Source organism: Mauremys mutica, chromosome 7 (genome assembly GCF_020497125.1).
Source record: "Mauremys mutica isolate MM-2020 ecotype Southern chromosome 7, ASM2049712v1, whole genome shotgun sequence".
Taxonomy (NCBI): Eukaryota; Metazoa; Chordata; order Testudines; family Geoemydidae; genus Mauremys; species Mauremys mutica.
Window position 1 is genome coordinate 82,206,833 of NC_059078.1, and position 26,264 is coordinate 82,233,096.

General features: G+C 44.3%; 1 protein-coding gene across 2 annotated transcripts in view; it reads right to left on the reverse strand.

The window, feature by feature from the left end:
- Window positions 1-26,264, reverse strand: part of JMJD1C (jumonji domain containing 1C) — a 311,545-nt gene that overhangs the window by 194,042 nt on the left and 91,239 nt on the right. For both annotated transcript variants that reach the window (XM_045023354.1, XM_045023355.1), the window contains exon 2: window positions 18,645-18,809. In XM_045023354.1, the coding sequence (XP_044879289.1) occupies window positions 18,645-18,809 (165 nt within the window). The remainder of the gene's footprint in view (window positions 1-18,644; window positions 18,810-26,264) is intronic.

Consider the following 26,264-nt stretch of genomic DNA (forward strand, 5'->3'; position numbering starts at 1 on the left):
GTTGTGGGTGACAGAACAGGAAATCCATCCCATTGTCCCCCCTTTTGCATGTTGGTGGTATCATCACCAGTGTTTGCCAAATAGTCTCCGACAGTTCTATGATGGCATCATTTATCGTGAGAGCTATCTTAGAGGATGAAGACATGTGGAGGATGTATAACAATTATACTGGTTTTCCTGCACCTCCTCTAGTGGGATATTTTGGTTGATGGCTACTCATTTAAATAGTTCTTAGAACTGTTTGAAGTCATCAGCCATGGTAGGGGGTGGTGGCATTACGGCTTCATCTGGGGATGACAATGAATTGTGTGCAGGTGATGTGACCTCTTGATCTGTGCCTTCTCTCCCTTCTTCTGCGTCCTCCACTACCTCTGAAGTCTCCTGGCTAGGGGATGGTGAGGGGTGACCAGATTTTGCTCCTGGTTGGAGTCGTGGGTCTAGTATGAGCCCTATATGCTGCTCAAGGGTCCCAAGGGGTCCATTGCATCGGGAAGAGCATAGGTGAGAACATCCAAGGCTGCTCATATCAAGGCTGTACATCTTGTCTGTACTGGGTTTTGGGTGTCAGTGGTCCCCAAGGTGGCCTCCGTTCAGTGAGTGAAGAGTGTTGAGACAAAGAGACTTTTGTCCTGATCATTGTCCTTATCGCTCAACATAGGCGGGGCAATAGGCAATGCTGTTTGCTGTATATTAGTACGCTCAGGTGAACCATTGGTGCCGAACAGGGGTGACCGAGCAGATTGCAATGTCTTTCTGTTGTAAGAATTGCTGCGGTACTGTCGGTTTCAGTACCGTTGGTATTGATGCCATTGATTTATATGGTACTGGTGTCTGTGCCAATGGCTTGTGTGTCGTCTTGATCAGAGTGGTCGGTGCCATCTTGGGTCTGTTTGGTGCCAACAGAGCATGACCAATGACGATGGCCTCAGCACTCTCTCTCTCACCAGGTGGACAGTGCCGTTGCAGAGGAGGCACATTTGAGCCTCAACTCCTCCCTGCGGTGGAGCTCAGCAGAGGTCCCGGTGCAGACAGTGCCGGAAGTGCCCAGTTCATCAAAGGTGCTCATTCGTGTGGAGGTCAACACCAAGGACAGCAACCTGGTTGGAGACCGCTTCTTTTTCTGTCTCTTTCCATCTGGAGGTTGTGGCTGTTTTCCTCATATTTTTGTAGGTCTGGGTGCCCTCTGTAGTCGAGGCTGTGCCCAGGGAGTCACCCAAAGAAGAAATTTGCTGTCCCATGTCTGAGGTTGGCTGAAGTGATTTTTGCATTAGTATCAGTTTAGGCATAGGTCTCTGTCACACCTGACTCTGGCTTTTAGGTTGCTACAGTGAGCGCACTTCTGAGGGTTGTGCAACTCCCCAGGGCAACAGACACAGAGCGAGTGCCCATCGGAGACGGGCATGGCTTTGCAGCATGAGCTCTATCTCTTAAATTCTGGAAAACCAAATATTTTGTAGCGGGGATAGGTTTCACGCTACAGAAGAAGCTAACGAAGAAAAGATTTTTTTTTTAAACTTAGGCGCTAACTAGGTACTCTAATACTAACTATGCTATTTAACTACTAAACTCTACTATCTAATTTAATTTGTTAAGGACATTGGGACACCACCATGGAGCTCCACCTCAGGCTGAGCACGGTTGAGAAGGAAACGGGGGGAGGTCATACACATGCTAGATGAGGTGCCAACGACACCGCAAGGCGACTCCTGTGCACGTGTGGCCCAGATGGACATTACTACCGAAAATCTCCAATTAAAGGCATCGGAAGGCACACACACTTAAAGTGGAGCACTTACAGGGACATCAAAGAAGAATCGGGTATTTATCATTTTTCCTCAAGGGTGTTTCCTTGAAATAGATATTAGGAAAATCCTTTTGTAGTAAGCAAAATACTCTTTTCCTTTTTATTGGATTGTTCATCCCCTTAACATTAACAGTCATGACATTACTAGACTTACCCCTGAATACTATGTCTGCACTCAGACAGAACATTATCCCTTGTTAAAAGCAGCCACATTACCTTACACCTTTACCTCTTCTTTAAATAAGACATGTTTAGACAGAGATCCCATCATACACACAAACATGTTCAACCGCACATATATTGCTTTTCCTTTTTTTTTTTTTAATACTTATATTGCTGTACCCTGATGCTGAGTCTGATTTACCATAGTTTTTTTAATTCTGAGCTCTATGTTTTTAATTAATATTTTTCTATTAAAACAGAATATTTAACATCTGTTTTTGTTCTTTTATCCCATTTCCCACATTGTTATACGATCCCCTCTAGCTGTAGGAACCCGAACTCTCCTTACTTCCTCCCTGGGTGTATTAGTTATCTGCTGAAGGATCTGCTTTTAATTCTTAAAAGAAACAAATCTCATCTAATCTTATCAAATATCCATATAACATCAGGCATTATGAGATTATACCATCTTTCAGTTCACTTATTCTTAAAGCTGTCCACCACAGGTGACCCTTCTCTAATGATTCTCACAAACATTCTAAAATGTACAATTTTAAAATCAAACTTTCTTCAATAGGGGAGATCTGCATCTCCTGCTACTTCATTATTAAATGTATTTATAATACTTAACATAACATCAATTTAATTATAATTTTATACCCACTAAGTATACTGTATCCACATAAAAGATCTGGGGTGCTACACAGCCCAGTCTCAATTTAACTATATCCCTTTATTCTTATAACTACGTGGATATAGCATACATAATTTATTGCAATGTTTACCCCATATACTAATCTTGTTCTTCTGGATCTAGACAGTTTCTTGGGCTCTCATGTCTGTCCTGTTGTCTTGATGATGCATCTTTTTGAGCCATTCTGGCTCTCTTTGATCACACTCATGTGCAGTGATTTCTTGGTCACTTTTTAGGACTGATGCCTTTGATCCTGTTCAGATTGTTCTTGAGCTGATTTGCCTACCCCATGTCCATGTCTGTTTCCCTTCTTTTGGGTCTGAGATAGATATATCTGTCCTTCCATTCAAAGGACTGTCTAAATGAGCATCCCCATTTGTATCTTAAATTGTTCTAAGAATTGTTGTCATCTGGTATCATTCTCTTTAGGAATTTAGGAAGAAACAATCAGTTGCACACATACAACATGGAAAATGACTGCCTAGGAAGGAGTACTGTGGAAAAGGATCTGGCATAGAATGATATGAGTCAGTGTAACACTGTTGCAAAAAAAAAAAAAAAAAAAAAAAAAAAAAAAAAAAAAAAAGCAAACATCCTTCTGGGATTTATTAGCAGGAGTGTTGCAAGCAAGAAACGAGAAGTAATTCTTCTGCTGTACTCTGCGCTGATTAGGCCTCACCTGGAGTACTGTGTTCCGTTCTGGGTGCCACATTTCAGGAAGGATGTGGACAAATTGGAGAGAGTCCAGAGAAGAGCAACAAAAATTATTAAAGGTCTAGAAAACATGACCTATGCATGAAGATTGAAAATACTGGGTTTGTTTAGTCTCCAAAAGAGAACACAGAGGGGACATAACAGTTTTGAAGTACATAAAAGGTTGTTAAAAGGAGAGGGAGAAAAATTGTTCTTAACCTCTGAGGATAGGACAAGAAGCAATGGGCTTAAATTGCACCAAGCGAAGTTTAGGTTGGACATTAAGAAAAACTTCCTGTCAGGTTGGTTAAGCACTGGAATAAATTGCTGAGGGAGGTTGCAGAATCTCCGTCATTGGAGATTTTTAAGAGCAGGTTAGACAAACACCTGTCAGGGATGGTCTAGATAATACTTAGCCCTGCCATGAGTGTAAAGGACTGGACTAAATGACCTCTCAAGGTCCCTTCCCATCCTATGAATCTATGATCCTCCTGGGGGTAAAGTCCAGGAACTTAGAATAATTCAAAAACTTGTATTTTGCCAGGAGTAAGTGGTAGTTGGAAATTCTAAATTGTAGACTTTCCCCCCATAAGGCCTAAACATTTGGCCTCCTTATCTGCAGGGATGGACTCTGGGTGGCATTGTTAAAACCTTTTTGTGGCTGCTTGGAGGACTAGGGAGTTTGGGACAGGGTGGGAGAACAAGAATTCCACTCCCTTACTCAGGAGAAAGTTCCACATTTCTGTACTCTAAGGGGTAGGGGGACAGGTGGTTGCCATGCGTCATACAGTTCTTGCTGGTTCCAGTATGGCCTTGGTGACTAGGAGTGCTATTCGGCTAGATCCTGTAGGCTGTAAGATGTCCAAGAACTTCTGTAATGAGATTTGGATCTCCTCTAAGGGGATTTGGAACTCTTATCCTACTTTCCAAAGCAGCTCTTGGAACTGTGTGCGGTTGTCGAGGCAAGAGCAACTGCCTCACAAGGCAAAGAAATTGAAATACCTGTTGCTGTCCGTGGTTCTGGCAGATCCGGTTCACCTGCCTCCTCTTCAATGGCTCAGGAAGTTCTTATGGCCTTTTGGAAAAGAGGGATGGTAAGACTCCCTATTGGATCACATACGTTCCAGACACTTTGCATATAGGTCTGATGGCCCCCAGTAAAGCCAACATGGGAGTCAAAAGTAGATTGTGATGGTCCCCAAGACACTGGGTATCATTGGTCTCAAAAGGGGTCAAGACAAGACTCATAGTAGGAGACTCTTAATCCCTTGCCTGGGCTCAACTCCCTTGGTGAAGGGGAAGATGGTTCCACTGGTACGTCCAACTCTTTCAATGATTAAAAGGTTGGGTCTGGTTCCACTGGTGGTGACATTAGTACCAATGTCAGATAGCTGCGGCTGGTGGATGGAATGTGAGATGGGCTTCTCCTTTGTGTTTGAAACTCCCTGGTCACAGTCAGTACCAACAAGAGGGGAGATTGCAGGTCTGGAAGGATGAAGATATCCTCTGGAGTGATGTAGGATACTGAAGCCCTACAAGGCTGTCTCTCGTCACCTAATGCCACTGGCGTCATCATGAAGGAACTCTTAACTAGCAGTTCTTTATGAGGCTGTGACGGTATCACTGGTGAAGGAGCCTCCAACCACAGTTATCTCTGGAACCGTTCACAGTGCTTCATCTTCCAAAGCTCAGCTGGTACCATAGTGTCAATGACTATGTGGGGAGAGGTACTGAAGGAGCCTTGCTCCTATGCACCTTCTTATCAAGGAGACAAGACTTAGGACGACCTTGTGTTCCAGGTGGAAGGACTTATCCAACCGAAATGGGGTCGTAGAGGGATCCCTTCTCTTAAGGGATCTAGGAGGGGACCTATTTTTTATGCTTATGAGAATGCCCTTACCCTCCTGAGAAGGCCCAGCTGAAGGGTCGTTCACTCTAGTCATTCCCACTCCTGAATTGGACACCTAGCTATGAGGTGCACTCGTTGAAGTATCAGACCAATGTACATGGGGGGAGGGGTCTGCCCAGCCTGAATTTACTGGGACCTCATGGTGCATTCCCATTAGGGTTTCCAAAGCCAGAGAGCTCTCACCTACCAAGTTCAGCTGGGAAAGCTGTGTCAGATACTGCACTTAGCAGAGGTATGAGCTTCCCCAAAGAAGTAGAAACAGCACCAGCGGCAGAAGACGAAATTCTTAAAGCCCAGAAGCCTGCAGACAACCTCAGTCTCATGCTGGGGGATCAGAGAATTCCCAGGGTGGTGATTCTAACTAAATACTAACAACTATATCAACTTTGAAATAATTACAAGAAAATATATCTAAGATGATCAGGTCTGGACACCAGATATTCTGACTCAGGCCATGCAGCGGTAAAAAGGAACTGGAGAGGCATTGGTCTGTACCTCATCACAGTGCACAAGGAGAGCAACAACACAGGAGCAGACCAATGGATGCTACTTGCTAGAATTCTCTTGTCTCAAGCACATGAGTACCAACAGCAGAATACGCACAGGTATCAGCACTTGAAGTTGTTTCAGTTTAGGATATTGAGGGTAGTGAGTTTTTAAATACCTCATTTTTAAGATCTTTCCCAGTATAGAGCACTGTCAGTAGAGAAAGATAAACTAGAAACAAAGATGTGTGGAATCGACATGATTCTCACTATTCCAGATATAAACAGTAGGGGGCAGTAGCAACAGACAACACTTCTGTTACTTCTCTTTCTCATCATTCATTCCCTGCTTGGTCCACCAGAGCCAAGGTTGATTCGCCTACCGGACTTTGTGCTAAGACAATCCTTTTCTCTCAATTGTTTGTGGAGGCAGTGGGTTATATGTTGCTTGAGTAGCCTGTTGGGTATTGTGTGAGGATTTATGGGAATTATGACTGTGTTAAATCTTGAAACTTACAGGATATAGTATGTTTCTTTAGTTTTGCAAGAAGTGCCCAGAGCTATTTGTACTGGATATTTTAAAACTGACATACATGAGTTGGCAGTGTCAAGCACATGACCTATGGGCCAGATCCATCTCATAAGCCACTTTCATCCAGCCTGCAGCTTACTGCAGTCTCTAACAGAATCTGGCCAGCAGCTGACTAATTTGCAATTAAAAGAAGCTAGAAGGAGAATGATCCGAATGCAAAGAGCTGAGGAGGGAGCTTATGCTTGACTGGGCACAGGCAAATAAGCATCTTTTCCCTGTTGCCTAGCGCAGCAGCCAGAGAGCTATTGCCACACCACTGAGCCCTGTACAGTGAGGATCAAAGAGGTGGCATCTCTCCAAACCTCCCAGGACCACTCTTAGGGGACAGCCTCCTTTTCCTCCCCACAAAGTAGACATTGATATCACCATGCTGTGCATCATGGGATGCAGGGGAGTGGCTCTTTCTTCTGCACTGCTTCCTTCTCGTCCCTATTATTGCCACTACCAATCTCAGGGGACTAGTTCCTTCTCACCCCCAATCCACTCTTTGCTGTCACTTCTTCAGCTGAGCCCAATAGCACCAAGATCAAAAGGAAGTGGCTTATTTTCCTCCTCCTCCTGGTTTCTGACATCTCTGAAGGAGTAGGCCAAGATCAGAGAACTTCTCATACTGCTTCTGCAGGATAAGAAGAAAAGTGCCTAATGTGTGTTTTTGGGTTTCTTTTTTTGGGGAGGGGTGGGGCGCAGGAGGGGAAGGAAGGGCAGCAAGGTATTTACAAAGTTGTGTGCACATACATATGCAATAAGGAGCAGATCAAGAGGAGAGGGAATGCATGAGGGTAAGTTCACATATAGAGGGAAAGAGGTTACATAACGCATTCACTTTTTAAAATGTGCTTAATTGTCTTTACATGCAATATTTAACTTTGTTAGCTGAACAGAAAATTTCTGCAGTCAGACAAAACATCTCCAGACAGCCAAAATTGTACTTCGGCCCATGGACCAGACTGAAACATTAAATCAACACTCAGATAATGAGTTTGATATACACCTCTACCTCGATATAACGCTGTCCTCAGGAGCCAAAAAATCTTACTGAGTTATAGGTGAAACCGCGTTATATCGAACTTGATTTGATCCACCAGATCACGCAGCCCCACCCCCCATAATGCTGCTTTACCATGTTATATCAGAATTTGTGTTATATCGGGTGGCCTTATAACGGAGTAGAGGTGTATTCCAAGAGTATGTGAACTCATACCAAATTTACAGCAAAACCTTTGAAGCAGGTTTTTTTTTTTTGTTTTTTTTTTGTTTTTTAACACATGTATAGTATTAAACTCTTGGCACTTCACAAAATAAAAACAAATCTAGTAGAAAATATTCTAATCAGACATATTAACAGAACAAGTTTTTTTCCCCACAAACCCAGTTTAACAGTCCATCAACCAATCCTGCCTCCTCAAATACCTTCAGGGAGAGGTGGGATTTGCAGAATGACTGTATGTTAACAAATCCAGACTGTCAAATCCAGAAGTCAAGTGGCCTTCACAAAGTCGTCCTATCAACGGCGCCCTCTTGTTCAAATGAAGGGGTGGGGGATCTAGCTCAAATGCTTCCAGTGCTCGCCACTCAAACAATATTGTGCTGGACATCGTGTATCACCTCAGTCTACTTTGCTGGTTTGTAGTTTTTGTGATATTGCTAAATGTGTTAATAAAACTGAAAACCACATTACAGATTCAAAAATATCTTTCCTCAGTGAGTTTCTCTCCCGTGTGCACAGGGCTTTCCTCATAGTAATAACTATCTGATATAAAGGAAGTTGGACTCTGCCAAACTATAAAGTTAAATTGGAAACTCTAAATAGTAACTAACCGATAGATCAGAGAACTATGCTACAAAAAACTTGACATTAGTTAGGCTGCTACTGCGAGGAGACCACCATCATGCTGACCAATATTGCCTCATTGTTTGCTTGTACTCCCTCATTTGTCTGTATCAGTTTTTATCCTGTTATCTTATAGATTAGAAGCTCTTTGGGATAGGGACTGTTTCTGTTCTGTGTTTGTATAGCAGCTACCACAGTGGGGTCCTAGTCCATGATGAGGGTTTCTAGACACTATGCTAATAAAAATAATACTAATACTACTACTTGGGAGAATGGGCAGGAAAGAGCATACCCACTAAAGTACACTCCCCTCCAGAGCCTAGAACGGAATCCAAGATTCGCAAGTCTGACTGTTCCTCTGCTGTCAACAAAGATTTCCAAAAACACAAAAATGTATCATTCCGCTCTAGTAAGTAATTATGAACACACAAGATGTCTGGCAGCGATCCCACGAACCTGGCTAACTTCCTCCACTAAAGTTTAGTTGTCTCCTTATTCAGTTCAGCCATCTTTCCAACTAAACAACTCTATTTCACCAACTTAATTGAATCCTATATTCTTGATCCCAGATGCCTTTTTCCTATTTTTGCATCACTCCCCAGATGACTCCTCCTGCCTCCACTCATTGGGGCACAGGATTTAGCTGTCAGTATAAGTTACGTCACTCAGAGATGTGAATAAGCCACCCCTGAGCGACGCAAGTTATACCAACGTAAGCACCTGTGTGGACAGCGCTATGTTGGCGGTAGAAGCTACCACCACTCGCAGGGGCAAGAGTAATTAAGTGGATGGGAGAGCTCTCTCTTGTCAAGCTGTAAGCTCTGTACTGCAGCCATAGCCTATGATCAGGATGTTCACAGCTGGCGACTAATCGTATGTTCCTTATGTTCTGAGTATCTAACTTGAAACCCTCGGATCTGTTTTACAGAAGTGCTGAGCACTAACAATGCAACTGAAGTCAATGGGATATGCATTTTTAACATTTAAAGTGCTATACAATGCTATATACTCTGAAAAATCAGGTCCTAGGTGTCTCAAATTCAGCAACCAAAATGACTGGACTCTTTTGACTTTAATTTCTCTATGCTTCAAATCCCCATCTGTAAAATGGGGATAGCAGCAGCCCCCCCACCTTACAGGGACACTGTGAAAATAAATGCACTAGAATTTATGAAGCAGTCAGATACAATTTAGATAATTTTTTACCTCAAGGTTCCCAAGACACAGACAAGGTTTTCATCTCGAGGCCAAAAGACCAAAAACATCAAAACACTTGATCACGGCCTTGGATAGACCAAGAGACTACTCACCCCATCTGAGCTCAAAGAGCCTTACTGTGATGAGCAACACAGAAAAAAGCCCAGGAGAAAATTAACAATTCTTGTCAGAACAGGGTTTGAACCGTATGCAGGAAATAAGATGTGGTGCCATACACTGAACCATGAAAAGAGGACAAAATTTTAAATATCCGTTTGTTAAGTCAGCACCACTGATTCTATGCACTGAAGGGCCCTGGGTGAAAAAATGGTATGTGATCATGCAATTAAAGACTAGTGTAATGCATATGCATAAAAAGGCTGAATTAAGACTGCACACACAACCTTAATTCTGGCATTTCCTAATGTGGGTGGTTGACTTAGGCCTGGTCTACACTATGCGTTTAAACCGAATTTAGCAGCGTTAAACCGATTTAACCCTGCACCCGTCCACACAACGAAGCCCTTTATATCAATATAACGGGCTCTTTAACCCGATTTCTGTACTCCTCCCCGACGAGAGGAGTAGCGCTCAAATCAGTATTGCCATGTCGGATTAGGGTTAGTGTGGCCGCAAATCGACGGTATTGGCCTCCGGGCGGTATCCCACAGTGCACCATTGTGACCGCTCTGGAAAGCAATCTGAACTCGGATGCACTGGCCAGGTAGACAGGAAAAGCCCCGCGAACTTTTGAATTTCATTTCCTGTTTGCCCAGAGTGGAGCTCTGATCAGCACGGGTGGCGATGCAGTCCCAAATCCAAAAAGAGCTCCAGCATGGACCGTACGGGAGATACTGGATCTGATCGCTGTATGGAGAGACAAATCTGTTCTATCAGAGCTCCATTACAGAAGACGAAATGCCAAAGCATTTGAAAAAATCTCCAGGCTATGATACAGAGTCCACAGCACAGTGCTGTGTGACAAGCGTAACGGAAAGCCAAAGAATCAAATGGACGCCCATGAAGGGAGGGAGGGGGTACTGAGGACTCCAGCTATCCCACAGTCCCCACAGTCTCCGAAAAGCATTTGCATTCTTGGCTGAGCTCCCAATGCCTGAAGAGTCAAAAACATTTTCCCGGGTGTTTCAGGGTATATGTCGCCAATTTACACCCTCCCCCCGGAAAGAAAAGGGGAAAAAATGTCTCTCGCCTTTTTTCAATGTCACCCTATGTCTACTGCATGCTGCTGGTAGATGGGGTGCTGCAGCGCTGAACACCAGCATCTCCTTCCCGGTGGCAGACGGTACAATGTGACTGCTATCCATCGTCGTCATCAGCCCGTGAGTGCTCCTGGCTGGCCTCGGTGAGGTCGGCCGGCGGCGCCTGGGTAAAAATGGGAATGACTCCCAGTCATTCCCGGCAGATGGTACAAAACGGCTGGTAACCGTCCTCATCATAGCAACTGGAGGCTGAGCTCTATCAGCCCCGCCCCTTTCATGTCTAAAGAAACGATTCTGTACTGCCTGGACTATCATAGCAGCGGGAGGCTGCGCTCCTCTCCCTCCCCACCCTTTAATGTCCTGCCTGGACTACCATAGCAGCTGGAGGCTTCCTCCCCCTCATTTTCATCTCACTAAAGAGTCAGTGTTTCTTATTCCTGCATTCTTTATTACTTCATCACACAAATGGGGGGACATTGCCACGGTAGCCCAGGAGGGTTGGGGGAGGAGGGAGACAACGGGTGTGGTTATTGCAGGGGCACCCCCTAGAATGGCATGCAGCTCATCATTTCTGCAGGATCTCTGGGGCTCTGACACGGAGCGGCTGTGCTCTCTGGTTCTCTAGTACACTTGCCCCATATTCTAGGCAGGACTGACTATTTTTAGACAAAACAAAGAAGGGAATGACCTGGGGAGTCATTCCCATTTTTGTCCATGCGCCCCCGGCTGACCTCAGTGAGGCCAGCCAGGAGCACCCATGACAGCAGCAGACAGTACAAAACGACTGATAACCGTCATCTCATCGCCAATTTACAATTGCAGACAGTGCAATAGGGATGGAAACCGTCTCTGCTACCTTACAAAGGCAAATGAATGCTGCAGTGTAGTACTGCAGTACCGCGTCTGTCAGCAGCATCCAGTACACATACGGTGACAGTGACAAAGCAAAACAGGCTCCATGGTTGCCATGCTATGGCGTCTGCCAGGGCAATCCAGGGAAAAAGGGCGTGAAATGATTGTCTGCCGTTGCTTTCACGGAGGAAGGATTGAGTGACGACATTTACCCAGAATCACACGCAACTCTGTTTTTGCATTGGGATCTCAACCCAGAATTCCAATGGGCGGGGGAGACTGCGGGAACTATGGGATAGCTACAGGATAGCTACCCACAGTGCAACGCTCCGGAAATCGACGCTAGCCTCGGTACACGGACGCACACCGCCGAATTAATGTGCTTAATGTGGTCGCGTGCACTCGACTTTATACAATCTGTTTTACAAAACCGGTGTATGTAAAATTGGAATAATCCCGTAGTGTAGACATACCCTTAGTAGTTGTGTGTGTAACAACAACTATGGCAAGGTCTGAGAAGAGGTTGCACTCTTCTTGCAAAGCATGAAAGCATCTAGCTGGCCATCACTGCTATCTGGTCATTCAGAAGCAAACCTAGATTTAACACAGCCATGTTCTGGATTTAATTTGCAAATGGCAGATACTTCCTTAATAGGGCTGCTGATGCATTTCACAAGCTCTTCCCATTACTCCCCCACTCTAATGTTCTGTCTGGCTTGAGTCAGGGCCAGCTAACCCTCCTCTTGACTCACTTTTAAAATTCTCTAAATTACTTTAAAATTTTTCTCAAATTTGGATTATCTATGGAGGAGAATGGGAAGACAGTTTGGCCTTTTTAGGGAATTCTTTAAGTCCCAAGATAAAATTATTGCTGGAGCAGCACTCTCCCCGCTTGCCCTCAGCCTGTGGCTCAGGTGTGCTAAAAGGAGCAAAGTTTGATCACCCCTCCCCAACCACACACAACCTTTGGAGTTAGTGTGGTTACATCACTCTGCAGCCTTCAGTAAGAGGAGCACAAAATTGCCAGATGATGGGTAGGTCAAGTTCCCAACAAGCTTCTAGAGCAGTCGTCCCCAACGCGGTGCCCGCCGGCGCAATGGCACCCACCGGGGCATCTATGTGCGCCTGTGTACTGGCCATCAGACAAGCATCTGTCAAAATACCACCGAAAAGCAACATCACCAAGAGGCGCCGCTGCCAAAAAGTCGCTGATTTTCAGCAGCATTTTGGCGGCGACGCCTCTTGATGACGCTACTTCGGCAGCATTTCGGTGGCGATGCCTCTTGACGTTGCCGCTTCTCGGCAGCATTTCGGCGGATGCTTGTCCGCCGGCCACAGTCCTCGGTGGCTCGTCGTCCAGCGCCCGCCACCCAGAAAAGGTTGGGAACCACCGTTCTAGAGCTCTCCCCTGAGCAAAATAATAGCAGTTCAGACAGACAAGATATATACTGCGTCTCTGGATCATGGTCAAAGGAAGCCCTCCTTCTAAACAGTCCTGAACCAGGGACTGTGAACTCCAATTATTTCTTCCTATATGGATCAAGCTTGCAATTCCCAATCAAGGAGAATGAGAAATCATTAAAAATTTTCCCCATCCACCCTAAACCTCCAAAGGCAAGGAGAGGTCAAAGGAAAATAACCACGTTAAAGACAAAAAGGCCCTAAAGAGAAAGAAAAGCTCTCTAAAATAGTGGTTCTCAAACTTGAGTAACCTGAGGACCCCCATTTCCATTTAAAATTTTGCCGCAGACCCTCAAGCCCTCCCTGCTCAGCCCCAGGTACCACCCCCACTCCACCCCTTTCCCACCTCTTCTTGCCCCCACTCCACCCTTACCTCCTCTTCCCACCCCCCCTCACGAGCACCCCCATCCTCTCTCCTCCCCCCAGCATGCAGGAGCTGGGAGGGAGGGGAGGATTTGATCAGCAGGGCCCATGGACCCCTTGGAGTTCCTTGCAGACCCCCAGGGATCCATGGACCCCTGTTTAAGAAATGCTGCTCTAAAAGAATCTTGGAGGGGGTAAAAAACCGAAATACTTAAACTCTGAATACCTAAACTAGAAATTAACTGGTGTGGAGGAAAATTCTCCTTTGGCAGAAAGAAAGCAAGAGAGAAAGAAAATAGAAGGGCAACTTCACCTTTGTCAGTCAAGCCTTCCTTCTCAGACTCATCACCTGACTACAGATCCAGAAAAACATAAGTCAATGAAAACAAAAATGTTTACGAAGAATGGAGGAAAGAAGGCCCCTTCCTGCTTCTCAGCTAACTCAACAAGACCAAGCCAAAGCTGAAAAATCTCCAATGAGAAGACAACAAGGAATCTGGTGACACCTTAAAGACTAACAGATTTATTTGGGCATAAGCTTTCGTGGGTAAAAAACCCACTTCTTCAGATGCACGGAGTCTCCTCTGTTAGTCTTTAAGTTGCCACCAGAGTCCTCATTGTTTTTGTGGATACAGACTAACATGGCTACCCCTCTGATACTCGGTCCAATGAGAAGCTGCTCCCATAACACCTATTTGGATCACATACTTTAGAGAGTGCTAGCAGACCTAAAATTGCTTCTACACCACACAGAGGACTCAGGAGTCAGACAAAAAAAAGTGTCTCAGACAAACATTTCAGTTAAACTCAACAAGAAATACTGTGTCCTTCCCCATCCTCCCTTTCACAATGTGATTAAGGCTGCATTCAAGAGCACAAAGAAATCGAAGCACGTACACAGGCAGATTAAAAATTTCAATCCTCTACCAAAGGACAAAAAAATACTGTTATTTCACCCAAGATGTATTTGCAGTTCTACTGGACAAGGATACTAATGCCCAAAAAGGAAGAGTTCCTGCTCAAGGAACCCACTGACACAAAAATGGAATTCTCCTGAAGAAGGAACATCAATATGGCAGCTTTTGCACTCAGCATCAATTTTTTTGTTTTACTTGGGCCATCCTAACTAGAACAGACAAACTGGGCCAAGTGAAAGCCATACATTGCCAAGGCATCAAGCCCACCCTAAACGATTTCTTTATGTGCTCGTTTCAGGATAGAAGCTTCCCTGGACTTGGTACGTTTAACTATCTGCTCCAGGGCCTCCAGTATAATGATCCAATGACAATTATGGCTCCAGAAAACTAACTAACTGTCATGCTAGGCCACTCATGACATCCACAAAGTACTCGGGCTAGAGAGGAGGGCATAGGGGAATTAGTTTGGTGAACACATGCACAAAACAATGGCCAAAGCCAAGAATGGAAGAAAACCATACAATCATCTAGCCAAGTCAAAACTACTAATTTTCTAAATGCCAAAAACTTAACACTGGGCAAAACGAAAAGGTCTTCCTTTAACCAGGGAGGCATGAAACTCGAGGCAGGGGTAATCTGGAAATACATCCAGCTTCAAGCATTCCCTACAACTACAGGACACTTACCTTCAAGGAGATTACCTGATCTGTGGGAAGGAGGAGTTGGCTTTAGAGAGATTTTACCCCATGCAGAATTCCCCATTTAAGTTGCTTCATCTTGACTAGGTTGCTGGTCCTTGGGTGCATATGCACTTCCCAACATGTTACAAGCCTTGAACTTTAAGACTGGAATCTACAAGTTCCAGCAACTGCTAAACAGAGCACGTTATGAAGAGACAGCTGATTTAGAACCACGTGAATGCCTCCTGAATACTGTATAAAGAATGGTTTTAGCTCAGTCTGGGATAGATGAGGGTTGAGGTAAGTCCCTGAGGGAGGTTCCTCCGTGTAGATCTGACAGGAGGCCTAAAGGAACAGGTGTGCCCTCTCCCTTACCAGACGTTGGAAAGTGGGACAGGCCTCCTGCACCCAGTGTTTATAATATTTTGAGCTTTTTTAATCTTTTGTGAATAATAAAGCCAGATCTGAAGAAAGTGACAGGGACTAAATGCTTGTTAGGAGGTTTATTCTACTTTCCCTGGCTGATGAGCTTGCCCACTGACTTATACACAGACAAAACAAGGGAAAAACATAAGGATTTCCCACCTCATCAATACTGAGATAACAGAGCATGCCCCATCAACACAAAGGTTTTATAGAACATATTCATTATGGTTCCACAGACGAATGGAGATTTGGAGGCCATCTTAGATCACAGGTCATTCAACAATTTCACCGTGAGACTGAAGTTCCAGATGGAGACACTAAAATCACTATCATATCATGGCTAAGCATCCCCAAGATTCATGGTATTGATACGCTTGTTGGAGTTCTCCTTTCACATTCCAGTCTGAGAAGTTACAGGAGATTTCTACACTTCTATTACTGTGGAAAACATTTTCAATACAAGATTCTCCCAATTAGGCTCAACTTGGGTCTTTAGGAAAATCCTGGATGTGCTAGCAACTTCTCTGAGGAAGACTGGGATCCATGTCTGTCCCTCTTTTAGATGACCTCATCACAGCCTAGGACTACCCAGGACCTGTCAGCAACAAGAATAGCTTCCTAAGTAAACAGGGTGAAAAAGCCATCTTTATCCCTCTCAGCTGCTTCAGCATCTGAGGCCTGGTCTACACTAGGAGTTTATGTCGAATTTAGCAGCGTTAATTCGACTTAACCGTGCACCCGTCCACACAAGGAAGCTAATTAGTTCGACCTAGAGGGCTCTTTAGTTCAAATTCTGTACTCCTCCCCGACGAGGGGAGTAGCGCTAAATTCGACATGGCTATGTCGAATTAGGCTATGTGTGGACGAAAATCGACCTTAGTAGCTCCGGGAGCAATCCCACAGTGCACCAATCTGTTGACGCTCTGGACAGCAGTCCGAGCTTGGATGTTCTGACCAGCCACACAGGAAATGCCCAGGAAAAATTTGACACGCTCCGGCGCCTTGTGGATGTTCTGCAGGACCGCAGGCAGGAGGACAGAGCCCCCCTGCACTGTATCTGCAACCGCCCTCCCCCGCCACAAAGTCCCAACCCCCCCTCACCCAAAGTAACAAGAAGGAGGGGCGACAGGGGCCGTGAAAACTGTCACTGCACCCCTGCAGAGTGCACAAATACAAGAAGGCTCTCATTCCCTAAATGTTGAGAAGTCCTTCCCTTCCTGGCTCACCGAAGCCCCAATCCCAGTTTCATCCCCTAACTGTGTAGTTGATTATTAAAAGTAGTTTGCTGTTAATTACTATTTCCGTCAAGTTTTTCTACAGAAGACTGTCTGGGGGGGGGGGGGGGGGGGGGAGGGGGTTGTTAATTTCATAAGACAGTCACCTTTACCAGGGTACAGACACAGGGGCAGGATCAACAGCAGGTCACACACACAGTGCAGTCAGTAGGCACCCTGGTCCGTCTGGGAGGTGTTTTCCATGTTCTGTGTGGGTGGGGGGTACGTGACTTTGTGGCATGGGAGGGCGGTTACAGAACTTATGCAGCGGTCCTTGTCCCGGACCACAGAGCCACGCAGCAGGGGAATCTGTAACCGTCCTCCCCCGCCACAAGGTCACGTAGCCCCCGCACACAGAGTCCTGAAAAGGAGGGATGGCAGGCTCCGTTGAAACAACCAGTCCGGCACTGCAGACCGCTCTAGAAGCAGGAGCCTATCATTCCTCGAGTGTAGAAGCGGTGTTAACATCACTGCACACCCTACCCACCACAGTCTGCGTCCCTGTTTCAACCCTTTAACGCGAATTCATTAATAAAGAAAACGTTGTTAATTAACAATGTTCCAATAACTTTATTTTTAAAAGTGTGTTGGAAGGGGGGAAACATGGTGAACGGGGTATGTAACCGCAGAAGAAAGTCAACAGTAACTGAACCAGGGGCAGGTTCAGCTTCTCTGTAAAGAAACTGAACAGTCACAGGTTACCCTGCTCCCTGAGGAACCTAGCTTTCAAAGCCTCCCGGATGCACAGCGCTTCCCGCTGGGCTCTTCTAATTGCATGGCTGTCTGGCTGAGCGTAATCAGCAGCCAGGCGATTTGCCTCAACCTCCCATCCCTCCATAAAGGTCTCCCCATTGCTCTCAGAGAGATTGTGGAACACACAGCAAGCTGCAATAAAAATGGGGATATTGGTTTCGCTGAGATCCGAGCAAGTCAGTAAGCTCCTCCATCTCCCCTTGAGATGTCCGAAAGCACGTTGAATGATGACAGTTACCCAAGACCACCCCCGACACATTTTTCCCCCAGCATGCATTGTGGGGAAATCCCAGAATTCAAATGGGCAGTGGGGACTGCGGGAACTGTGGGATAGCTTCCCACAGTGCACCGCTTCCAATGTCGACGCTTGCCCCGTTAGTGTGGACTCACAAAAAGTCGACTTTGTAAGGTCGATTCCACAAATTCGAATTAAGTTAAATCGAACTAATCTGGTAGTGTAGACATACCCTGAGTGTCACTCCAGATACCCAGAGGGATATAGTTCTCACCTCAGAGAAGAGACAACTGACTATTTTATCACTGATTCAATGCATCTACACCAGGGGTCAGCAACCTTTCAGAAGTGGTGTGCCGAATCTTCATTTACTCACTCTAATTTAAGGTTTCACACGCTAGTAATACATTTTAACATTTTTAGAAGGTCTCTTTCTATAAGTCTATAATATATAACTAAACTATTGTTGTATGTAAAGTAAATAAGGCTTTTAAAATGTTTAAAAGCTTCATTTAAAATTAAATTAAAACGCAGAGCCCTCGGACCGGTGGCCAGGACCCAGGCAGTGAGAGTGCCACTGAAAACCAGCTTGCGTGCCGCCTTCAGCACCCGTGCCATAGGTTGCCTAGCCATGGTCTATACTCACCTGTCATCTCTCTGGACCTTGACGCAACTCCTAGGTATGCTGCTATTTCCGTTAGAATTACACTGCCTCCTCAGCCCTCCTTAGTCACGAACTCTGGGATGGAAGTTGTTAACCCAACTCCAATCTCCCTGCACCCGTGCAACATGGTGCTACTAGGTTAATTAACACAAACTGCTTTGACTGCGAGAGGTGTTATCAGTTTTATTATAATCACTACAAGATACTAAATTTACCATGGTCTGCATCACCTCAAAAATTAAATTAAAATGAGTGACTAGTATCATGGAATTCCCATCCTTTCACATGAGCTTGCTCAAGCTGCGGAGTCAAGACTGACAGACAAGAAAACAACTAACTTCCAACATCAAGGTAATTACAATGAAATTAAACAATTTCCTAGTAACATTCTGTGTTTAACAGCTTAAAAATGACACTGTTCAAATATCTTACCAATGCAGGCCATTGAATTTGTTTGATCTTTGATCCCTGAGTCTGGCTAGGGTCCTTTCTTTTTGCCCAGACCAGCTGGTACTCCACCAAGAAGGCTGCAAAATCTTCATAAACCTTAACCCACTCTCGTTTTTCCCATTCAAGGTCATCAAATTCCACATATACCTGGGGAAATTAGATAACACAAAACAAAATATTTATTATTTTATATATAAACAATTGCATTTTGTACAGCATAGATTATAAAATTAAATACAAGAATTTCAGTAAATTAATCTGAAATACCTGCTCAATCTCAATGAAAATCACCACACCACAGTCCAGCTACCTCAGGGGGAGCTTCTGCCAGTGCCAGAGACCAGTCCCTGTCCTGGAGTGCCCCACCGCACTTAGATCTTTCAAGTGGGTCAGCCTGGCCATATCTCCTTGTCTGAGAGGAGGGTACAGAGAGGCCAGGCACTACAGCTATCTAAGGGTACCTATTAGTGTACCTTCAAATCATTCTCCAATTTTTGTTGTTGTTGTACGTATTTGCCCTTGTCAATCTGCCAATCGCCCATGGCTCCGATGCGCACCAGCACAAATCTAGATGCCATATCCACACCCTCTGCCACCTCTTTCTGACCTCTGGTGACACTGCCACATTCCCCACCCCTCTCCACCATGTCTGCCCTTCTTCTGCCTCTGTTTGTAACCTCATACCCATCCTCCTTCATCCTTGCATTTCTCTTGCTGTTTCTGAAATGTTTATTACCATTTCTTAAAAAAACCCTCTCATTTATGACTTCATATCTTGCTCCCACCAAGCCCTGGCTCTCAAAGAGACCTGGATCCCTTTGTCTGATATTGCCTCTGCAGCTGCCCGCTCTTACAAAGCACCTCCTTCTCTCATACTCCATGCCCTGGATCAGATTGTGATGGGAGTGTGGGACTTCTCTCCAATTTGTGCTGTTTCCAACCCCTCCCATTCCACCTCCTTCCCACTCTCTTCTGAACAGCACTACATCCTATTCTTCCCGCTCCATCTTGTCGTCATCTACTATCCACCCAATTCCTGCCCATCAGCTGTCCTCTGATTTCAACTCCCCGATCTCTCAGTTCATCTCCTCACAACCTCCCACAATCAGCCTGAGTAGCTTCGACTCCCATGTTGATGACCCATCTTACCCCTTAGCTGCATGTTTCCTTTCCCTATAGTTTTAATTTGACCTGCAGCCCTTGTTCAACCCTCCCACTTACCAAAAGAGCCATTCACCTGACTTGGTCTTAACCAAGCACTTGCCCTCTCTTTGATCTTTCTGTTTCTCATTTCCCCCCCTCTCTAACCATCACCTGTTCTCTTCAACATCAACCATGAGCCCCCTCCCTCGTGCCCTGTCTCTTGACCTTCCCAGGACTTTTAGTCTATCAGCATCCAGGATTTCTCATCTGTTTTCAGTCCTCCTATGCTTTTCTTCCATTGATATGGTTGTTGATTCTCTCCATTCCTCACTCCCCTCCACACTTGACATTTCTGTTCCGCTCTTTTATTGTGAGGTCCGCCTTCCAACTCCAACAATCTCTGGCTCACCCGCAACATCCACCTCCTACACTCCTGTTCTGCTGCAGAGAATCTCTGGTGAAAATCCTATGACCAGACCGACTTCCACCCTTCAGTTTTGCCATCTTCCAAGCTAAACAACTGTATTTCTCCAACTGAATCTCAGGATCACAACCCAGCTGTCTTTTTGCTCCTTTGACATGCTCTCAACCCCTCCCCTGCCTGCCAGGATCTTATCATATTTTGGTCCATGTTCTCTTGAAATAAATTGGCGAGACATTCCCTCTTCAACTCTTTCCTCCTCCTCTATGGTCTCAGATGAATACGTTTCTCATCTGCTCTCCTTCTCTAACCTTTCCACTTGCCCCAAAGACTCCATCCTATCTCCTGCCCACCTGACTTCTTCACACTCACTTACTTCTCAAATACTGACATCTAGCTCTCCCTTCCATCACAAATGCTGATGTTTATCCTCAGCAACTTCCATACTGGCAGCCCATCTGAGCCTCCCGTCTCACTTCCTTGTTTGACCTTTAACCTGGGTCAACCCTCCCACCCACCAATAATTCCATTCACTCAACTTTGTCTTTGCAAACGATTGCTTCTCTCATCTCTCTGTAACCGAGTTCCCCGTCTCATCTCCTGAAACATCACCTACTTGCCTCTCGTCATCTCCACCCTTCCAATAATTCAGTGTCCACAACTCTTATCACTTAGCCCCTCCACATTTCCCCACTTACACTTCTTGTTGATAAACTCAATTGTTATTCACTCCACTCTCTCTCCAACCCTCAATTCCTTATCCCCTCTCACCTGCCACAACTCTGAATGCTAACTTTTACAAAAATCTCAATTTTTTATATAAAAATGTAAAGCAAAAAATTAAGTGGCAACAGAGTAATACAATACCCTTCCACTCAAATCCTAATGTATATTTGTGCTCACTTAATAGAGCCACTACCATTTAATTTGGTAAGACTGAAAAAGAGTATTTATAAAAACTCAGAACTAAATGACGTACCTAATTACCAACTCTCATATTTATTAAAATACAAAGTGTGTTAGGTAATTTTTCTGTAAATTACGCTAAGTGTAATCCTTTTGTGACCAATATTTCAGCAGAGTTCACTAACGTTTGAAGTACAGTAAGACCTTTTTAACCATAGCAGAACAACACAGATTGCATCTTAAAATATTGTCTCTCTGATAGTCATACTTTGCATAGTAGATGCAATTATTTTCTCTAGTCCTTCTGAAAAGGATTTTATCTTTGAAATGCATCTAGTGGCATGAAGTTCAACATTTCTATGCTGTCAGATAGTCCAAGACACTACAGAAACTTTGTCCTATTTTTCCTTCCCTGGAAATTATATTAAATTATTCTGAGGCTGACCAAGAGCAGTTTACAAGGATAACTTGAACCTGGCTAGTCTATCCCTGGGAAAAAAAAATGTCCAGTCTAAATTCTCCAAAGTAGCAGCAAGTTACATTTGGCATGGTGTGAGCACTGCTAGAATAGTGTGTCCAGTTCTCGTATCTACAATTCAAGAGGGTTCAGAGAAGAACCAGAGAACGACTGAAGGATTAGAAAGCATGCCTTACAGTGACAGAGTCAAGGAGCTCACACTATTTAGCTTAATGCCATGTCTACCGGCTAAATCAGCACTGCTGCTGCAGCGGTGTTGATTTAGTGGGTCTGGTGAAGACACACTAAGTAAGTGGGAGGGCATTCTCCCGTCGACGGCTGTACTCCACCTCCCCAAGAGGCGGAAGCTATGTCAATGGAACAGTGTTTCCTGTCGACATAGTGCGGGGTAGACACCGCTCTAAGTCAACATATGTTACGTCGAACTCAGTTACAGAATTTATGTAACTGAACCTAGTGTGACTTAGATTGACTTACAGCATTAGTATAGACCAGCCCTAAGAAAGAGAAAACTAGGCTATTACTTGATCATAGTCCATAACTACCTACATGGGTAACTAATATTTGATAATGGGCTCCTCAATGTAGCAGACAATCCAATGGCTGGAAATTGAAGCTAGACAAACTCAGATTGGAAATAAGGTAATTTTTTTTTAAATCGGTGAAGGTAGTTAACCATTGGAACAATTCACAAAAGGTCATGATTACAGGAAATTTCAAAATCAAGGTTGAATATTTTTCTAAAAGATATGCTCTAGGAATTATTTTGAGGGCATTCTATGGCTCTGAGGTCTTCCTCTGTTATACAGGAGTCAGACTAGATCAGGGGTCTCAAACACGCAGCATGCAAGGTTATTTTCTGCAGCCCACGAGCGCCTCGTGGCCCCCCTGCCCTCCCGCAGCGTTTACCTAGAGTGGCTCCGGCCCAACGCACACCGGGGGCAGGACAGGCTTCCTGCCTGCCTGCCCTGCCCCCGCGCCTCTCCGGGAAGCGGATGGAACCTGGGGGAGGAGAGGCGCAAAGGGGTGTGTGTGTTGATGATGTTTTAGGCACTGCCCCCAGCAGCTCCCGTTGGCCGCGGCTCCCCATTCCTGATTGGAAAAAGAAAATAAGTCTTCCTGTTTTTTCAACTCCTAATCGGTATCTTAACTTTGAATGAATTGCAGTAGTAGAATAAACTGAAAAGAAGAAAATAATCTCTCTGCACCCGCAAAAGAGGCTAGTGCTGCTAAAAACTGGTTCTGGTTCCATGTGCTTAGCTAGTAATTCCACTATTAAGTAGTCTGACTTTCTTTAAAATTGTCAGCAAACATGTACTACTTAGTATTTTTTAAATTAAATTCAAATGATTTTTAAAAGACTATAGTCCGTTAAGGCCTTAATACTGATTACCTCCCTGAAGCAGTACAGCTTGAAGATTCAGCAACATGGCACTGAAGACCTGGACATGAAAGAGAAGTTCTCATTGGGAATATTTTATAAATATAATTAGTTTTAGTTTGCTAGTTTTTACAATTGTTACAATTTTCCAGCTGGGGGGGTGGGGAGCCAAAACCCTTCAGCAATACTTTTCCTGATTAAAGCAAGGTTGCAAGCTATCTTCTAATCAGAGCTGTTTGGAACTCTCAATTAAATGTATTTTTATCTAAATATTCTGTTTTGAAGCTGAAACATCAAATTTGATTAATTTATTTTTTAGACAAAGGAAATCCAGTAGAACTAATCTACCTGGATTTCAGTAAGGCATTTGCTACTGTTCCACATGGAAAATTAGTCAAATTGGAGAAGATGGGGATTAATATGAGAACTGAAAAGTGTATAAGACACTGGTTAAAGGGGAGACAACAACAGGTCATACTGAAAGGAAAACAGTCATGTTGGAGGGAGGTTACTAGTAGAGTTCCTCATGGATCGGTATTAGGACCAATCTTATTTAGCATTTTTGTTACTGATTTTGACACAGAAAGTGGGACTGCACTGATAAAATCTGTGGATGACACAAAGCTGGGAGGTAATGCCAATACAGAGGAGGACCAGAATATCATACAAGAAGATCTGGGCAACCTTGTAAAGTGGACTAATAGAAATGAGCTGAAATTTAATAGTACAATATGCAAGGTCACAAACTTAGGGACTAACAACAAGAATTATTTCTATGAACTGGGGACACATCAGTTGGAAGTGACAGAAGACAGACCTGCGTGTATTGTTTGATCACAATATGACTATGAGCCGCCAATGTGATACAGCTGTGAAAAAGGCCAATGCAGTCCTAGGATGCATCAGGCAAGGTATTTCCAAGTAGACAGGGAAGTGTTAGTACCATTATACAAGGCACTGGTGAGACCTCAAGGGGACTACTGTGTGAAATTCTTGTCCCGTGTTTAAAAAAAGATGAATTCAAACTGGAACAGGTGCAGAGAAGGGCTACTAGGATGATCCGAGGAATGGAAAACCTACCTTTCAAGAGGAGACTCAAAGAGCTTGCTTGGCTTGTTTAGCTTAACCACAAGAAGGCTGAGGGGACATATGATCGCTTTCTATAAATACAGAGGGATGAATACCAGGGAGGGACAGGAGTTTTAATTTAAGTATCAATGCTGACACAAGAACAAATGTACATAAGCTGGCCATCAACAAGTTTAGACTTGAAATTAGACAAAAGGTTACTAACCATCAAAGGAGTGAAGTTCTGGAACTGCCTTCCAATGGGAGCAGTGGGGAAAAAAAACCCTAACTGGCTTCAAGACTGAACTTGATAAGTTTTTCACAGAATCATAGGGTTAGACGGGACCACAAGGATCATCTAGTCTAACCTCCTGCCAAGATGCAGGATTTGTTGTGGCTGAACCATCCAAGACAGATGGCTATCCAGACTCCTTTTGAAAACCTTCAGTGAAGGAGCTTCCACAACCTTCGTAGGTAGTCCGTTCCATTGTCTTACAGTTAGAAAGTTTTTCCTGAGATTTAATCTAAATATGCTGTGCTGTAGTTTGAATCAACTGCCTCTTGTCCTGCCTTCTGTGGTAAGAGGTAACAATTTTTCTCTATCTTTTTTAATGGCAGCCTTTCAAGTATTTGAAAACCACTATCATGTCCCCCGCTCTTAATCTCCTATTTTGCAAACTAAACATACCCAATTCCTTCAGCCTTTGCTCATATGGCTTGCATTCCATCCCTTTGATCTTTATCGCTCGCCTGATCTTTTGCAGTTTCTCTACATCCTTTCTATACACTGGTGACCAAAATTGGATACATACTCCAGCTAAGGCCTAACCAGCACTGAGTAGAGTGGTACTTTCTGCTCCCGTGACATGCATGCTATGCCTCTGTTAATTTAACCTAAAATTGCATTTGCTTTTTTGGCAACAGCATTGCATTGCTGACACATATTGAGGTAGTGATCCACTACTCCCAGATCCTTTTCAGCAGTACTGCTGCCAAGCTAGTTATCTCCTATTCTATATTTGTGCATTTGGCTTTTCCTCCCCAAGTGTAGCACCTAACATTTGTCTTTGTTGAATTTCTTGAATTTCATTTTGTCATCTATAGCCCAGTTCTCCAATTTATCAAGATGCCTCTGAATTTTAGCTTTATCCTCCAAACTGTTAGTAACCCCCTCCCCAGCTTTGTGTCATCTGCAAATTTGATCAGTATGCTCTCTATTCCTACAGCTAGGTCATTAATAAAGGTGTTAAACAGCACTGGACCTAGAACAGATTCCTGTGGAACCCCACTTGAGACTTCCCTCCAATCTGACCTCATTCCATTAATATACTCTTTGTTTGCAGTTGCTTAACCAATTATGGATTCACTTAATGGTAGTTCTGCCAACTCTGCATTTCTCCAGCTTATTTATCAGAATGTCATGTGAGACAGTGTCAAAAGCCTTGCTGAAGTCTAGGTATATTATTTTGGAGGGCATAGTATGACAATGGCTACATGCCACTGTAAGTGGTCATATGTGATTGCTAGCAGCAAATATCTCCAACAGCCAGTGATGGGACACTAGATCGGGAGGGCTCTGAGTTTCTACAGAGAATTCCTTCCCAGGTATCTGGCTAGTGGGTCTTGTCCACATGCTGAGGGTCTAACTGATTATCATATTGAGAGTCAGAAAAGAAATTTCCGCTAGGTCAGATTGGCAGACACCCTGGGGTTTTTTTGCCTTCCTCTACAGCATAGGGCACAGGTCACTTGTAGGCATAAACTAACGTAAATGGTGGATTCTCTGTAACTTAAAGTCTTCAAATCATGATTTAAGGATTTCAATCAGCCAGAGGTAGGGTCAATTATAGCAATGGGTGGGTGAGGTTCTGTGGTCTGCGATGTGCAGGAGGTCATGATGATCCCTTCTGGCCTTAAAGTCTACATTTTCAGTGGGAATGTTTCTGTGGTCAAGGGCGCTCTCGTCACTTCTGACCAGACAGAGAGAGACCTAAATTTAAAACCTGGCCATTTCTATCTGAAAACTGTTATGTCAACACAATTCCATTTTGTGAAAACTTTCGAAAGTTTATTTTTATTCCAATGAAGAACAAAAACAAATTTTGAAACCTTGAAAGTTGTTGCAAACAGAACTGTCATCCTCTAGCTTACCCAACTTCTAACGCCAGGGGAGAGGGGGGGGAAGCATAGCTCAAATATATTCCT